Raw genomic sequence first — 16,649 nt, 5'->3', positions numbered from 1 at the left:
ATCCATGCCGGATTTGCCTACCGACACCGACACCCACAGCCACCTTTTTAGGCCCCCGCTCTGCTGGCGGCCTCTACTGCCCTCGACAGCAGCGTCGTAGCGTCGTGGCTCGTGTATCTTGCAGATACGTGCACATTGTTTGCCACTATTGCCCAGTGGCTTTGTTTTCGAACAGTAACTGAAACTGAAACTGGGCTACGACGACGACAACGAGAACGGCAACGGCAAAGGCAACGGCGACTAGGACGAGGACGAGGACGAGGACGACGACTATGGCTGGCCGGAACGTGAGATGCAACCAAAAAGTGAGTAGCAGATATAGAGTTCCAGGTCGTTTGGGGGAGTCCAAAAAAGGGCGTCCCCAATTCAAACATGATGCGAGATCCCCCAGCCCCCCCAGCCCGAGTGCACACAAACACTCGTAGAGGTAGCACAAGTACTCCTTCTACTCCACAGAGAGGGAGAGCCCCTGGGATGGGGGCGAAGGAAAATCGGATTGATTGGTGAGTGCAACCAGAGCCAGGGCATTGTTATGCACTTGCAAGTGGCATTCATAACTGTCCACAAGAAATGCCAGCACAGAGTTGGAATTTTACACAAGAATACGGCAGGGATTATGGCCGTACTCGGCCCCCCACCCCCCACATAAAGTGTTTGCAAATTGAAACAAAGTGCGGGCTGCTCCTAGGAAGCAAAGGGAGTTGCACAGGCAACATCCATACAGCGTAGAGCATAGAGCATAGCTTGATGCTTTGGAAATTAATTTGAGAAATTTCTTTGGAGCATGGAAAAAGGATATTTCTTATTTAAACTTTTGCTGTTCATTTTGTCGATTAATTAAATGCTTCTAAATTGACTATTTTTCGTTTATTTTATGCATTTTCAACATTAATTTTTCATTTGTATGAAATTACAAAAAAAAAAAAAACATTTTCCAGCTTTCTGGCAATTATGAAATATTTATGCGGCATATTTAGAAAGTTACACAACAAATTAGTGGATGTGCAAACAAAGGCGCCAATTACATAATTAATTTAATCAACGAAATATCAAATATTAAATGGAGAGAAATTTCAGAGCGAACAAAAAAGGAAGGAACGCAAATCGAACGTTTAAATTGATTTCATCTTCAGGGGATGCCAATCAGAAGAAGGCTTGTCGACTCGTCACTGGATAATAATTAAGGAAATGTTCTTCTTGGGGTAATAAGTCCTTCCTCTTCCAAAACCCATTAATATATGTATCCTCTGTTGAGGCCATCAACATATATTCAAGTTAGAAATGTAATAAATGCTTCCAGGGATCGCTGCCATCTAGCGTTAATTTAGTGAAAAATATCTTAAATGATGACTGTTTGCCCCAACTATTCCTCCATATCCCCAACTGACACTTTAATTTGCAATTTTTCTTATGGCTTTTGGCTTCCTTTTGGGGGCAGCATCGAAAAGTTTGCTGCAAAAAAATATTGATAAACCATGATGGTTAATGCTCTTGGGGGCTTCCGGCTGCAATTTAACTTTGCTCAAAGGCGACTTAAAATTTGATTTATTGCACACTCAAGTCAGTCTATCCCTCCGTCTGTTTGTCAGTCTGTCAGTCCGTCAGTCAGTCCGTCAGTCAGTCAGTCAGTCAGCTGTTGGGTTCCTAGATACTCTCCTGCATATGTATGTGTGTGAGTATCTCTCGCGCTCTGCTCCCCAATCAGCGAGTCGTCCGCTGCATAATAAAAATAAAAATTTTGAACGCTACATTAAAACAGAGAAGCGAACAAACAGAAGCGTGTAAAAGTGCTGTAACTTTGGCTACTAACCAATAAAAACAACAGCAGCGGCAGCGGCAGCGGCAGCGTCAGCTCGTTGCATGTGGATGTGGCACGGGAATGAGGTTTACTATGGAGAATGGTAATGGGTGCTGGGGTGCTGGGGTGTGGGGTATGTGGAAGGAGGTATGGGGCATTGGTAGTACAACGACGACGGCTGCTGGTGCTGCTGCTTTGATCAATCAAGCGTCAAAATTATTGCCTGGCTGTGGCACGGGGCAGCGTCAGCGTCAGCAACAGCGACAGCGACAGTTTGAGTTGCAAGTTGGATTGCGGCAGGCGTTCGGGCAGTGAAGAGGGATGGGACGAGCGAGTGAGAGCGACCGGAGCGCGGATGCAATTATAACCATTTCCACGTGACGCTTCATTGAGCTCCATTCGCTCCCAGAGGCGGATAGCTCGCTCCAGAGTTGAGCGGTCGCCGCTCGGCAGAAGCCGTTAGTTGTTGTTCATGGCTAAATGGAAATTTATTGCCCACCAGCAACGCCCACGCAGCTGCCACCACCCCCCCGACCAATCCATCGGGCTCGTGCAACTCTAATGAAAGCGAATCGAAGCGGGGCGAGTGCGAGTCCGAGTGCGAGTACAGTGGCTATACGTAGCAGTACAGTACAGTGCAGCCCAGATGGTGGATGGCAACTCTGGGCCTCCGGCCAAATGTGCTGTGTAGGACACTTTAAGTAGTGCTGCAGCCTCCTCCATCTACGTGGAGTACTATCATCTGTGTGTGTGTGTGTGTGTGTGTCTGCTCGTGTGTGATTCTGATGCAACTGGCTGCACCGCCCAGAGGGGTATTGCAACATCGTGTAGAAGCCATCATCATCGTCATTCTCAGCGTTGTTTGTTGCACTGAGCGAAATTTGAGTTGCTCAAATAGGGAATACATACGCTTAAGTGCATAATAATTATTATTTATATAATACAACAAATTATTAATTTTAGTATAATTTCAAGACCCATAAACCATAATTTTAATTCTTTGAAGAACATCCATGTTAGTCTGGAAGACCATTTCCAGATTCCAGAACTAAAAAGGTTGCCATAGGGCTTCAGGGTCTTACTTGTACAATTTCGAATCAAATAATAATAAAATATTAAGAGTCTTTAAATATATGAATATTAAAAACAGTTAAACAATAAAATAATTACCAGAAGTTCAACGAAGGTCAGTCATTAAAAGAGTCGTTTAAAAGGCCTTTGCTAATCATTGGAAGTAACATATTTCGAACCGAATAAACGATTACTAAACATAATAAATAATGTACTTTGACACCAAGAAACGACTGAGAAATCTCAACCATTCAATAGAATTTTCGATTGCTTGCTTTTTGGAATTATTTTTGGATCCGACCATCGTACTAAGCATTGCATCCCGAAACAACACAACTAGAAAATAATTCCTTCAAATAAAGTCACATTTAGATTAACGATTAAAGCTTATGTCATGTATACATAGATAGTAGGACTAAGTCAAAACCGTTTGAGCTAAACATTTGTGCAGATAGAATTTGAGGAACATTATACTACTGATTCCAGACTGCTTTTCTGTCAGCAGCTTTTTATCTACGATGAAAATTTCCACTTAATTCAGGATCAATATTTTCAGATTGACAATTCGGAAATGGTTTTAGCGTGGAGCTAATTTCCGCTCAGTGTGCTGCTACTCAAGTTATGCCCACTCACATATGCAGCTGGCTGGAGAGGATGCGATGCTGCATGCTGCCTGCACGCGGCTGTGTGAATCAGGATGAGGATGAACAGCATGGTAGGCCCGGCCCGGCCCGGCCCCGGCTCCTGGCCGCTTCCAGCCGGGCTGTTATTATGCGCCCGGTGTGGCGCATAATGCAGCTAATCTAGGGAATTAGGTAGAAAGGGCTGACAAAAGCCAAACAAGCTGAAGTCCAAGGCCCTCTTGGATGCTCCGTTGCCATCGCTGTTGATGTTTCAGCTGATGCTGCTGCCTGCTGCTGCCACTTCTGCTGCTGTATCTGCAGCAACATTGCAATTTTGTAGCCTATTACGGAGAGGACTGGAAGACGATATGGTTGCTGAGTGACTCACAGCGCTTATCTCCGGGCAAATGTCCTATTCTTTTTCTCGTTGTCCCTTTCTCAAGGATTTACGGCGGCAAAGTAGCTAAGCGAATTAAAAAGTAAACTCAAAGTAAATTAAATGACAGCCAGAAGTTGAAGGAAGGCAGGCAGGCAGGCAGGCAGCCGGTCGGGAAAGGAGAACTGAAGCGGAGGAAAAGCGGCTCAGCCTCTCAGTTGATAAGGCGCTAAGCCCAAGGAAGGCAACGGACAACGGAAAACGGACAAGAGACAATGATGGTGCGGCAGAGGCAGGGGAACCGCAGCGAGGAAAATGTTTTAAAATGAAATCACTTTTAATGAGTCATTCAAGTGGCATGAAGCAGGCAACAGACTCGACTCGACTCGGCTCGGCTCGGCCCGCCCCGACTCCGACCCCGTCTCGACTTGACTAGCCATCCAGGCAGCATAAAAATAATAATTTTTACAGCGCTACAAACAAAAAGAACAGAGGCGAAGCACCAGAAAAGGAGCCAGCTTTGGGGGTCGAATTTTGTGGTACCCTTGAACAAATAGCTTTCTTATTGAAGGTAACTAAACGCATTTCATTAAGATTAAAATGCGTTCCATAAAATTAGATTATATTCAAAGATAAGCAAGAGATTTTTGGACCTTTCTTTCGTTCCATCTTAGGATATAAAGAGTAAATTACAGTGGCTATAATATAAATAAAAAGAAATACTTTGGAGGTGTCTATATGATATCTGTGAGGCTAGGGAACATTCGCCTGTTGCTGCTGATTTTTCGTTGCAAAGTTATGTTCAGATTCGAAATACCCGCCCCGCATTGCAGAGGGTACAATAAAGATTGCCCAGAAAAGGAAGGCAAAGCAATAATAATTTCGCGTACGGACACTGCCAAGTGGATGCTCCAGGAAGCGTCAGTCCAGTCGGCGCAGTGGCTGAGCGAGTGCCCGAGTTGTGCCCCTGCCACCAGTGCAGGAAATCACCAGCAATGCGGCATCAACAAGTGGTCTCGACTCTCTCTCCGTGATTCAGCTCCTGCGGCCATTTCACTTTGCTTTTCATTTTATTGCTAATTTTTTTTGCGCTCTTTCTCAGCGAGTTTTTGCAAATTATAATGACAGCCCCCGGTCCAGATGCGGAATGGAATAGACTGTTAGTGTCGGGCGTGGCGCCGCTCTGGGGGTCTGGTGGTCTGTGGGTCTGGGGGTCTGTGTGTCCGGGGGGTGGTCGGTGGTCCATGGAGGCGAAATAGACATTTAATGAAACGAAACGACAACAAATTGTTTAAACATTATTTGCGCTTTCCCTTTGCCGTTTGCCTTTCCTTTCTGCAGCCATTGCTTCTGTTCATCTTTGCTCGTTTTTTTCTTGTCTTTTCTTTTCTTTTATACGTTATTGTTAATAAACAGCCATTACAAGGCAGATAATGAACGAGAAGGAGACACTACTACTTGGGGACAGAACAGGAGAGGAGGACAGTGTCTCTTGCCCAGCTTGCAAATTGAAATTGTGGACGCTTTGACAGCAAACGGGGTGTGGGGGGAAATCATTCATACAATAATTTGTAAAAGGGTTTCAAAATTCAAGATGCCATTTCCCCAGATACCCCATACCAGAGAAAGGACTCAAAGGAGCAAAGCAGCAACCGTCCACTGAGGCAAGATTTCTGCAGAGCTTTGAACAAAACTAAACAGTTGTTGATTTAAATTAAATTTAAAAAGTGTGTACTAGCGTGGAAATTTATGTTACTTGGAGTGTTACTGTTTATATTTACAGCAATTAATATTGACTTTCACATGAAAGTCGGTGGCACATTCCACCGAACAAACAGCCTTTATTTTAATTTTCAATTAATTTTAAGCTCATGTTCATGCATAAATGTGTATGTAAATATGCATAGTAGTAGCAGATATTAATCTAATTTGTGTATTGATGGTGGAGGTTCTAAGATGGCGAAGCCTCAGGACCAGGCTGGGCATACAGAGCGGTCCACTCGCGTGCCTTGCGCTCGTACTCCGGGCGATCATTCACGTACAAATCGGTGATGGCACTGTCCACAGATTTGTCGGGATTGGGTTGCGCCAGCAGCGATCGGATGGTCACAAAGAGATGCCAAATTTGCTGGGACGGCGCCCATTGTTCACCCAGGATATCCAGAGATATGTCTCCGGCTTGCGACACGTTGCAATGGTACACCTTCGTGACGAATTTCACAAGTGGTGCTCTAAGCGGGTAACGCCCCGGAAAGCGTATATCCAAGCGGAACTGGCCACCGTCGTAGGGTGTGTCAGAGGGTCCAAGCACGGTGGCCAGCCAGTGCCTGATATCGCCATCAACGACTTCCGTATGGCATCCTTCCGGCGGATTGCGCCTCATTCGGAACAAGTCGCCGATGACACGCCGCGTGTAGAAGTCCGCCATGATGGGCTGTGGTCCGGGCACGTGTCTGGGAACAATAAGACGCTCCATTTCGCGAAGTTTCTCTCGGGGTGGCATTATCTGCAAGGCGACAATAAGCGAAGAAAACGATAATGTCGGACCGTATTAAATCTTCACAGCGTACCTCAGTTTTTTCGCTAACAGATTGTGGAATTTAACTTGAAGTTAATACAATTTAATGGAATTGGAGTATTTTTCTTTCATTTGGTGTGACCAGAGTGGTGGCAGTGTGACCAAAGTGTGATCGACTTGTCGATATTTTTCTGACCACTATCGATGGCAGTGGGAAAAAGTTACAAAAATAAAGAAAGGAAAACCAATTTAAGCTAAGATAAATTTGTGGACAGGAGTCCACAGGAGTGGCCTTACAGCCGCTCTTTGTTAGATGGGAGGATGCTTATCGATGGGGTTATTCCGCGCCTAACAGTCACAACATTAATTCTGCGCCTAACAGTCTCACAAGTGCTAGTGCACAACTGTACTTACTGTTTTAGCTCAAGAGAAGGCTGTTTTTATTCCAAATTCAATCCCAAATCTGCATCTTTGTGCAATCCTCGAGTGAGGAACAAGTTTCTGGTGATGGTGTTCCCCTTTTGGGGCGCCGAGAAGATTCCGGTGCACATTAAGTATTTGTGGCCTTTGGCACATGTTTGGACAGCAAACAGATTAATTCCTGCAGCAGGAGAGTTGTGGAACTGCAAGCACAACGCCCCGCCCGTGGCCGCCAGGCTGCTGCTGCTTGTGTTTTGGGCACACAGGAACGTGTCCAAAGCTGCATCACTTTCGGGTTCTGAACAGGCAATCTAGTACAATTTCGGTATCGAGTGTTTGGTTCGTCAATGCCCGTCAGCCACACGACATATCCACAAGAAAATGTCAACCACAAAGGTGCTAGAACATGCGCAGCTAGCAGTCTGCTGGTTCCTGTTTGTACCGAGAGTTGTTCGGGGACTTGGAAGACACAAATCCCATACTTATTTAGTAGCACAGCTGTTTAATCCACAAGAAAGTAATTAGAGTAGGTAAACTTAAAAATAATCCATTTAATCGAAACAGAATAGGAACAAATCGTGAGATCCTCACGATCCTTTATCGTCTGTTCATGGCTTCATCGATGGCGTCAAATATTGTTTCCGATTCGACGATTCCAGAGCCACGCACCGTGCCCACCAGGTCTTTGACGGCAATGAGAGGGAAACGTATGAGCGCGAGCACCGACTTCATTTCTTCGCTCGGGTTGTGCAGACTCCATTTGTGTACCGCTTGGAAGATGTGCAGTTCGTAGTCGGCGAAAGTGCCCCGCCGCAGGACTTCTTCAAGGGACTCCTTGGCCAGTATTTGGAAGGTGTCGTGTTTTAACAGTGCGGCCGAGTTTCTGTCCATGAAGTTGAGGCATTTCATGGTCAGCTGCGCAAAATTGAATAGCCGCGCCGTGTTGAGTATCGTGCACACGTTGCTGAGGGCCAGACTCTCCATTAGATGTGTGGCTAGCGCCAACTCGACTTCCTGCATGCCATACAGATTGGCCAAGCCGAGCACTTTGAAGCTGGCATCCACGTCCAGTGTGGATATGGACAGATCGCCCGAATAAACATAGCCCAGAATCACCTTGAATGACTGCAGCGGCACATCCAGCCGAATCTGGCGTTCCTTTGGCTCGGACTTGCCTCCGTATAGCAGGGCACGGAAGTACTCGCTGCGCGCGGCAAGTACCAGGCGGTGCGCCGGCAGGCGCTGATCCTCCACGTAGAACGACACGTCCGAGTAGAGATCGCTCATGCAGAGGCGCTCCAAGTCCGCCAAAACGCCCCCGCCGAAGATGTGCACCGGCCCTTGGCCGGTACTGTGGCGTCTCTTAGCGGCGACCAAGGACGAAGAGGTTGCCTGGCTAACCTGGCTGTTCATTTTCGTAACTGAACTTGGCTGTGATCGGCAGGTGTTTGTTTACATTAGTATTCCGTATATTCCATAAACTTAATCTTGTTTGTTTTCATCGGCAATTTAATTTGGTTTCTAGTGCGGGAAGTTAGCTGTGGCTAATAAATATCGATTCGTTATATCGATACATTGAACAGACTGCGATAGTGCGGGCACTTTTAACAAATAATTAACTAGCTGTTCCGTAATAACTGTAATTTATGTTCTTCATTTACTTGTTTTTATTTCATTTAATTTTTCACTCAGATCGATAAAACATTCTCCCCCATCCCTATGGGCTGTAATTCACATAAGCTTATTCACCGGAACATTGGGTTTTGGATTTTTTCCTTTTGTTAGCATCAACAGCATTGATCTGAAAGCGCTGCATCAGCCATAGCAGATTGTTGATTGTTGTTTAGTACGATCAGTTTGTGTGAGTTGTGTGCCTGATATAAAAAAATATTAATATTTATAAATAGCATTACAAATATTTGGAATTTTCGCCATAATCAACTATGTCTAATGGCGTTCAGTCGAACAACTGAGGCTTGATACTTGATACAAACTGATTTTTTCCAACAAAAACTGCCACCAAGTCATCAAGTCAGACTGAAAGCAAGACTCTACGAGTCTGGAGACTATCGAACAATAATTTTGTATTATGTCTCTCATGGCATCCCTCTCCACGCAGAAAAATTGGCAAGGTCTAATGTAAAAACACTATAACTGCACTATTAAGGTATAATTGAAGGAAATTTATAGTTGCATCTCCATCTAAGCTTTTGCATCCTAATTCTGTATTTCATACCAGATTTTCAGCGAAGACTTTTGAAGTCTAGTGCTTTCGATGCAGCTTCCGACTATGCAGTACTATCGATAGCAGCTTAAATAACTACTATCTCTACTTTGTGACAGAGTTCCCATCACTAAAAAAGAAAAGTTCAGGCAACGTGTTCCGTGGTGAAAAATAAAATGTCGCAAGAATGGGAATTTCCCGAGCTCGAATTGGTCTTTCGGCATTATAGAGAACTAAATTTAATGCGGCGACCATATGAAGGGGCTCCTCCACCATATTCGGAGCCTCCGCCGGGTCTGTCAGAGCCGCGCCATGGATTTATTGCGCCATTTCCACCACCACGGTACTCGGAGAATTCGGAGCTTCCGCAGCCAACATCAGGGATACAACCAGTGGGACCACCGGAGAATATTCCAGAAGTTTTAGCATCGATTCGCGAGGCCTGTCGTGCGTGTGTAATGCCTAATGTCGATACCCCGTGGACTGATCCTGAGCTGGCGATGGTCGATCTATTTCAAATCAAGTGCCCGTTCCATTTGCTCGATGACTGCCCCTTTCCTGACTGCGATCATACGTTCCGCAGCGCTGAAGGGGTGGTGCCTAAGCTGATGGCTATGAATGAGTTAAACCTTTTGACCACATATACACTGATCACAAAAAGTCGCCCTCTGTTCGAGGCATTCTTTCCGGCATACGTTAGAGTGTTTGACACACGGGGTCTGAGCAACCGATTGCTGCAGATGATGGCGGACTGTCGCCTTTATGGATTCCGTGGTGTTGCCAGTATTGGTCCAATCTTCACTGCCTTGAAGAGTATTCAAATGGAAAAGGATGCTACGCAGGCTATGATGAAGAACCTGTGGGTGCCCGCTGAGGCGCACACCTTGAAGGCAGAGACGATACTCGTATTGGAAGTGTTGGCGTCCTCCAACTGGCACGAATACGTCGTCGAGCTGGTCATGTTGACCAAGAGATACGGATTCACCATCCCAACTAAGATCTTCAAAACCATTCTCTTCTCCACCGTCGGTAGACAGCAACTGAAGAGAGCAGCTGTACCACTGCTAGCCATCATTCCCAGCCATGTTGCACAACGTCCAGACTTGTTTGCAATAGTTCGAAGGATTGAAACTTTTAATAAAAGGTATGCTATCACATTTAGTCACTACTCAGTAACTATGTATCAATGTAGTCTGTTTTATATATAAAAATAGAATAGTGTTGAAAATATCATTAACACTAAAATCTCTTTAATAGTTCGTGCAGTGGTACACCATCTATAGTGCTTTTGAGTTACGTTGCCTACACACCTGTCAATGGAAAAGAAAGGCTTGCGTTTGAGTTTTTTGCCTCGAACCATGAAATTAATCGGACATAATATATATATATTTAATTAGGCACTTTTAACCTTATTCCAATTTTCATTTATTCACAGCTTCAACGTCTTTAACATCTAACTTATGACTCAACCAATTAGTTACACATTTTTCCAATCAATCCCAGACAAAGTCGAACAAATGCTTTCGAATATTTCTCACTACTCAATTGATTGCTAAACTATTTCTCAATCTCTGAAAAGTTCTACAACTTTTCCAGTAGCTTTTTCTTCATTCGCTTCTCCTGATATTTTAATCCTTTCTTCGTTTCTTCGTTTCCTTTTCTTCGACTGCTCGCCCAACTGTGACTGATTTCACTTAACGCTCTCTGGATAGAACAACAATGTTATCATTTAATACTTATTTTTTCCTGTCATTTAATTTCTTTTGCACTTCTTTCTGGTTTTCGCCTTTGATGCTGCGAATTGAAAGGAGCCTGGGACTGGGACACTGCAATGCTGAATGCTGGTGGCTGGCTGCTGGTCCGGGATACTGTTGTTTCCTCTCAGAATCCGACCCGGTTTTATGGTTCTTTGTTTTCGCGCCAAATGCTTGGAAATGATTTTGTACAACGCGCTGCCAAATAGAAAATCATCATAATTTCCCTTTATTACCAGAGTTTTTACCCATTTGCCATGGCAGTAGTTGTTGTATGCTTTTTATGGACAAACTTTGCACTGATGCCCCGTTGTTGTTGTTCTGGTTGTTGCTTTAATTGCCATTGTCGTGGCTCTCCCTCCTTATAGCCGTTGTCATTGTTTGTCACAGTCTGTTCCACTCAGGCCCTGGCCCATCGCACCCCACTCGTCTCATCGAGATCTAGGGAGGGCGTGGCAAAAAAAAAAAACTTTGTCGGAAACTCCTTTGATTTGTTTTCTGCACAACAGTAAAAAGTTTGCGGACTCAAAGTTCTTTTTTTTCGGAACCATCGTACCAGCACCAGCACCCCACCCCATTCCGTTCGGTAAGGTACTGAGAGAGGTGTGTATCTGTGTGTGTGTGTGTGTGCGATGCTGCTGAACTTTTCAAGACAAAACATTTTTGAGTTATTAATGAAAAGTTGTTGTTGTCTATCCGGGTGTACATACATACAGGTGCAGGGCGGTGGTGAGATGGTGGGCCGGAGCCACAGTTTATATAGCAAATACAAGTGCTAACTAAATGTTATGCTTTCATTATGCTCAGTAGCTTTCACAAAAGTTTCCAGCAGAAGTTCGGGCAAGTTCTCTCTGTGCCCTGGACCCTGTGCACTCTCCACAGCCCCCCCTGGATATTGGCTTAGCTAATTTTTTCTGCTCTTCTGTTCGGTTGAATTCTATTCTGTTTGGTTGTACACTTTTTGTCTGTAGGGTATTATTATTTTGAAGAGGTATTTGCAGTGTAGAGACTGCTGCAAAATAAAGTTTCTTTATCAATCTATGTCTGTATATTCGCCAATTACTTATATTTTAGCCACAGATTTATCTGATTGACTATATTAGTTAGAATATTCACATTATACCAGAAGCTGGGGAACAAAAGCAAGTTCTTCGCTGTTGAAATTAATCACAATAATCACAATTTTTAAGATTTAGTTTGTATATCATTCTACACAGCTCAGCATATTATTCTCCATATAAATTTAGTGCACCCATTAGCTACTAGAACATCCGATCTGTTAAGGTATCCAACTCTTCGACTCGCAAACTTCGACTCTCTCTTATTTTAGTTGTATTTTCTTTAGGTGTGCATATAGACACGCATTTGTGTTTGCCTAAAGTGCACTTTTTAACTAACTTGTCTAACGCAACTAATGAAAAGATTTGTTATTAGTTTTGGTCCAAAGCAACACTCGAAGCGGGTGCAAAAAGTGGCAGCAAACACGGACAGACGGTAACTTTGCCCAGGGAATTATACATAAACATTGCACCCAAAACCAAACAAAACCAAACACATGGTAGACAAAAAAAATGAATACGTAAGAAATATGTTGGCAACTTGAAAAAGTAAATAAATATTTGAACAACTTCTTATGGCCAACTATTTGTTTGGCAGACGAAAAGAACAAGTTTGTGGAGGAAAACCCAAGGCAAAACCAAGGTGAGTTCAATGGCTGTTTCCAATAGGGGCTGTGAGTGGGGCTGTGGGTGTGTGCAACTTTCGAAGCTATTATGTGAAAGTTTTATTTTTCGTTGTCCAGGGCCCAGGGTCTGTCCAATCGACAAGTTTTTCCTCTTCGCTTGGCATAGGTTAGGGAGGAATTGGATTGGCAAATTGTTCAGCACATAATTTCAGAGGCAATTTAACAAACTAAATTCCAGGAAATTCTTTAAGATGAATGTTTTCAGATTGGTGATTATTTCATCTCTTTATTGCGCTCAATAACATTTACTAAACATAAATTCCATGGCGAGCCAAACGGCTGAGTGCTGAGAGCTGAAACCTGTTCCCATGCCCCAGTGAATGAATTTGGAAATATCCCACACTTCTCGAGCGCTTTCAACTAAATTGTTTAGGATGTCCAAGCGATTTGCTTAATATATTAATAAAACACATTCAAAGTCTTGTTCGAGCGGCCTTAAGTGCCACTAAATATGGCCATAACCAAAGGCGGACTCTGGCCATTGTTCGGCCCACAATTGGCATATTAAATTACCGATTTTGTAGAGATTTTCGATTTAACATAACATCCACTAACCGCTGCTATTTTTAGCCTTTGGTTATCTAAACAGATAATTAAGTCGGCTCTGAGCCGCTGCTGTCTCTCAGCTGATTGATTGACTTTATCGGCCGTTTGCGAGGGGCCTTATCAACACTTTGCTGGAGTCAATCTTTTTGGCCTGGCCCCGTCCGGGCCTATCTAGATGCAGCCACAAAATGCATAAAAGACGAATCTCAAGACGTATCTCAAACTACACAACAATCACAGGCACAGGCACAGGCACAGAACCACAAGGAGGCCACGCAGGCAAGAGTCTCCGATTGAAACGAGTTTTTAACGGCAATCGTGTAGGCCGAGGAGTGCCATCTTTATGGACAGGTTGAGACAACTTCCTGTGTCGCTGTGTCCCTCTCTCTCGTACCCACAGATTGGAGAGGTTGAGCTAGTTGATCGACAGACAGTTCAACAAGAAAACGAAACCCCAAAAGGATGACACACACAATTTTATGGTATTTTATAATAATTAGTTCTCTTTTATTGGCAGATTAAAATCTAGTGTAAAAGAAATTAACAAAAGTGTGGAGTGTTTCGGTTTTAAAACAGATTTAATTATTGCTTCTCGCAGGAATATTGACCTTTATAGAACTCCAAATGCTTTCTACTACTATGTAAAATGATAATACTATAAGTATTTAGCAATACATCAATAATGTTTTATCAATACTTTACACGTTTGAATCTAGATATATGTACAAGGTAATAAATTCACACTTTAAAGCTAAATTAAACAAAAAAAAGATAGATTTACGGTACACAGATAATAATAACATTTGCAATAAATTACACGCTTAATTATGTTTTATCACGTTTGAATGGGTAGCTGAATACTGAATAGCTTATGCATAATTAGCAGATTTACAAATTTACAAAAACACTTACAAATACGATTACTATACAGAACAGCATTTAAAACAATTATTCCAATTCGTTTCTTTTCAGCCCATATATGAATATGATAGCAATGGCCAAGCGAATGAGCATCTCTCGTCAGCAGTCGTAAATTTTTCTTCAAAGTCATACAATCCGGGACATCTGCGTATCTCCAGCTGACCAATGCTGTTGGACCCGGACCACCCGCTGCTCGTTGTGTCTGACAAACTGTCGTACAAGTTCTGTGGCGTCTGCGAATAAGCCAATAAAAAACAAAACAAATATAATTTGAAATTCCATGTATTGAATACACACACTACATATATATAATTTGATACATAACGAGAGTTTACGCAAAAAAAAAAAAAGGAATGAAACCAAAGATATTACTCTGAATGAATTATTTATGACATTTACATACAAATCAAAGCCGCGCGTGAGGCATTTCAAAATTACAATTATTGCATTTATTTTTTGTGACGTTCATTACCTGCTCATCAATTTGTAATTGGATTCGTAATATCAGTAATATTCCGTAATAAAAATGAGGCAAAAACATGACTGAAAAAAATCTCTTGTTTGCTGAAAAATTCATTGTTAAATGCTGTAAAAAGAATTCATTGGTAAATGCTGTAAAAAGAATTTATATTTATAGGTGAAATGATTTGTGTGAATTATTGAAGCTGGTAAATGCTGAAAAAAATGCTGGAAAATCGATGGATTAATTATGATTTGCTGCGACTGCTGCTGCTGCTCCCACGTTGAAGTCCAGATCCAGAAGCCAAAACCAAACCAAACTACAACAAATGCTCGAACGCCTGTGGGAAAGAGTTTGGAGAAGAAGAAAAGTCTGGCTAAAAGAGCCAGGATTAAAAGGGGCTTGGGGGCTTGGGCTGGGGAATTGGGAGTTGGTTTCGACGTCGTCACTTGGGGATTGGTGGCAAAAGAAAAACTCTCAAAAATATATATAGCTGCAAGGAAAAGGAACTGTGAACACGCACACTTAAACCCACACAGAAGTACGGCTAGGAAAATACTCAGCAAAAGAGCCATGTGCAAGGAGCCATGGCCACAGCTCCATGGCCAGGTGAAAATGGATCCTGAAAATTGGGTTAATTGATGCTTAGTGTTTTGCTTCTGTGTGAATGGAGGAGGTATGGCCAGGCGGGGTTGCAGGGTTGCCAAGGGTCGTGGGCGTGGTTATTTAGCGCCAAGTGGCTAATAGTTTTTGCCACCAGCACAACCCTTTCCCTGCTGCTCTTGCCAAGCGGAAACGGAAACCGGAAATGCGCACAAGGAAAAACACATACACATACACAAATGCCAAAATGGCGGCGTCGTCAGGGAGGGGCTGGGACTGGGACTGAGACTGGGGTTAGGTCAGTTATATATGCCATATACTATATTGCAATTAGCATTATATCCATTGTCGAATTATACACACCGGGACTGCCCAATTCCGTGAGATTGGCACTCAGTGTGCCACCCGCTGGTCCGCCATTGAGGCTGTTGCTCCCTGCCACAGCACCACCGGCAGCAGCACCACCGCTGACTCCGCCAGTGACAGTTGCACCAGCACCACCATTACCACCATTACCACCACTGGCCGCTGGATCCACCGCCTGGCAGTGGAGCAGCGGCACCAGCAACAGTTGGAGGAACAGCAACGGTAGCATCCGCATCGATGCCGCTCTAAGCGTCGTTCGCCTCATTTTACAATTTGGTATCTTGGCTATGTGTCTGTTGTACGAGTATTCCAGCACCGGCATCAACATGGTCCATTGGTTGTTGCTGGGCGGCTCCTTGGCTCCTCCTCCTCCTCCTCCACCGATGGCTCCGCTAATTGGGGACGATGCTCTGCAAAAGACACAGACGGGGGAAGGGAGTGGGGGTTAGTAATGAACTGACTTTTGGCTAAAATGTAATTGTAAATGTAAATGTAATTGCAGTTTTAGCTTTCGCATTGGCATTGGCATTGGCATGGCGTCGGTTTCGGTGAAAAGTATCTGACAGATGGCAAATTACATTTAGTTAAAGCTCCTGTTGCATTGCACACACTTTTTGTTGAATTTATCTCACGGATACAAAGGTATCTGATGGATGAAAATGTTTCCAATGGATATATATCTCACAAAGTTTACTTTTTTTTGTTTTGTTCACTTTTTTATATTGTTTTTTGAGCATATCTCGCAGATAACAAAGTATCTAACGGATAAATGTTTCTTTTTTATAGATACATGTGTATCTCACAATATTGATTTAGTTTTTATATTAAATGTTATTGCATTTTTCTCAAAGATACAAATGTATCTAACTGCGAGAAATACATTTGATAGAAAGAAATGTAAATATTTAACATTTAAATGTATCGCACACAAAAAAATATATCTCTTGAGCATACAAATGTATCTCACATCTGCAAATATGCATCTGGTCGCAACAGTTGCAATTAATTTCTCGTTTTTTTGTTTTGTTTGTATTTCTTTTTTAGTTTATGGCTGCTTGCACTCTGTTTGCTGTAGTAAAAGTATCTTGTAGATACCAAAATGTATCTCAATGTACACTCCTCGGAGACTGGCTGCAATTAAAGTTCTTTGCCAGCAGTTTAAGTTGTTCTGCTGCTGCTGCTGCTGCTGCTCCTCCACCGTTTACACGACATCTGCTCTGTGCAG

General features: G+C 43.3%; 4 protein-coding genes across 5 annotated transcripts; 1 reads left to right on the top strand and 3 right to left on the bottom strand.

Moving 5' to 3' along the window:
• Nucleotides 1-5,691: 5,691 nt before the first annotated feature.
• LOC111077882 (ubiquitin-conjugating enzyme E2 4-like) lies at nt 5,692-6,538 on the bottom strand. The gene is made up of 2 exons (XM_022372344.2): nt 6,439-6,538; nt 5,692-6,374 (listed from the first exon to the last, which is right to left on the bottom strand). Exon 2 carries the CDS (start codon nt 6,369-6,371, stop codon nt 5,820-5,822), a length of 552 nt encoding a protein of 183 aa, XP_022228036.2. The 5' UTR covers nt 6,372-6,374; nt 6,439-6,538; the 3' UTR covers nt 5,692-5,819.
• A 761-nt stretch (nt 6,539-7,299) lies between these two features.
• On the bottom strand, nt 7,300-8,346 carry LOC111077873 (BTB/POZ domain-containing protein 9-like). The gene is made up of 2 exons (XM_022372333.2): nt 8,293-8,346; nt 7,300-8,237 (listed from the first exon to the last, which is right to left on the bottom strand). The coding sequence occupies exon 2, from the start codon at nt 8,217-8,219 to the stop codon at nt 7,404-7,406; it is 816 nt and encodes a 271-aa protein (XP_022228025.2). The 5' UTR covers nt 8,220-8,237; nt 8,293-8,346; the 3' UTR covers nt 7,300-7,403.
• Nucleotides 8,347-9,155: 809 nt separating this feature from the next.
• On the top strand, nt 9,156-14,550 carry LOC111077874 (protein deadlock-like). Its single transcript, XM_022372334.2, has 2 exons — nt 9,156-10,174; nt 14,047-14,550. The coding sequence occupies exons 1-2, from the start codon at nt 9,207-9,209 to the stop codon at nt 14,105-14,107; spliced, it is 1,029 nt and encodes a 342-aa protein (XP_022228026.2). The 5' UTR covers nt 9,156-9,206; the 3' UTR covers nt 14,108-14,550.
• Nucleotides 13,680-16,085, bottom strand: LOC111077875. 2 transcript variants are annotated; one of them, XM_041596284.1, is made up of 3 exons: nt 16,003-16,085; nt 14,468-15,834; nt 13,680-14,228 (listed from the first exon to the last, which is right to left on the bottom strand). In XM_041596284.1, the coding sequence occupies exon 2, from the start codon at nt 15,750-15,752 to the stop codon at nt 15,378-15,380; it is 375 nt and encodes a 124-aa protein (XP_041452218.1). In that variant the 5' UTR covers nt 15,753-15,834; nt 16,003-16,085; the 3' UTR covers nt 13,680-14,228; nt 14,468-15,377. The 2 variants fall into 2 exon arrangements, with proteins under 2 accessions (XP_041452218.1, XP_041452217.1); XM_041596283.1 differs by lacking the exon at nt 16,003-16,085 and having other exon boundaries at nt 14,468-15,970.
• Nucleotides 16,086-16,649: the final 564 nt, after the last annotated feature.

The sequence above is a fragment of the Drosophila obscura genome, unplaced genomic scaffold (assembly GCF_018151105.1).
Source record: "Drosophila obscura isolate BZ-5 IFL unplaced genomic scaffold, ASM1815110v1 contig_14, whole genome shotgun sequence".
Taxonomy (NCBI): Eukaryota; Metazoa; Arthropoda; class Insecta; order Diptera; family Drosophilidae; genus Drosophila; species Drosophila obscura.
This window is presented reverse-complemented; position numbering and strand designations above follow the sequence as displayed.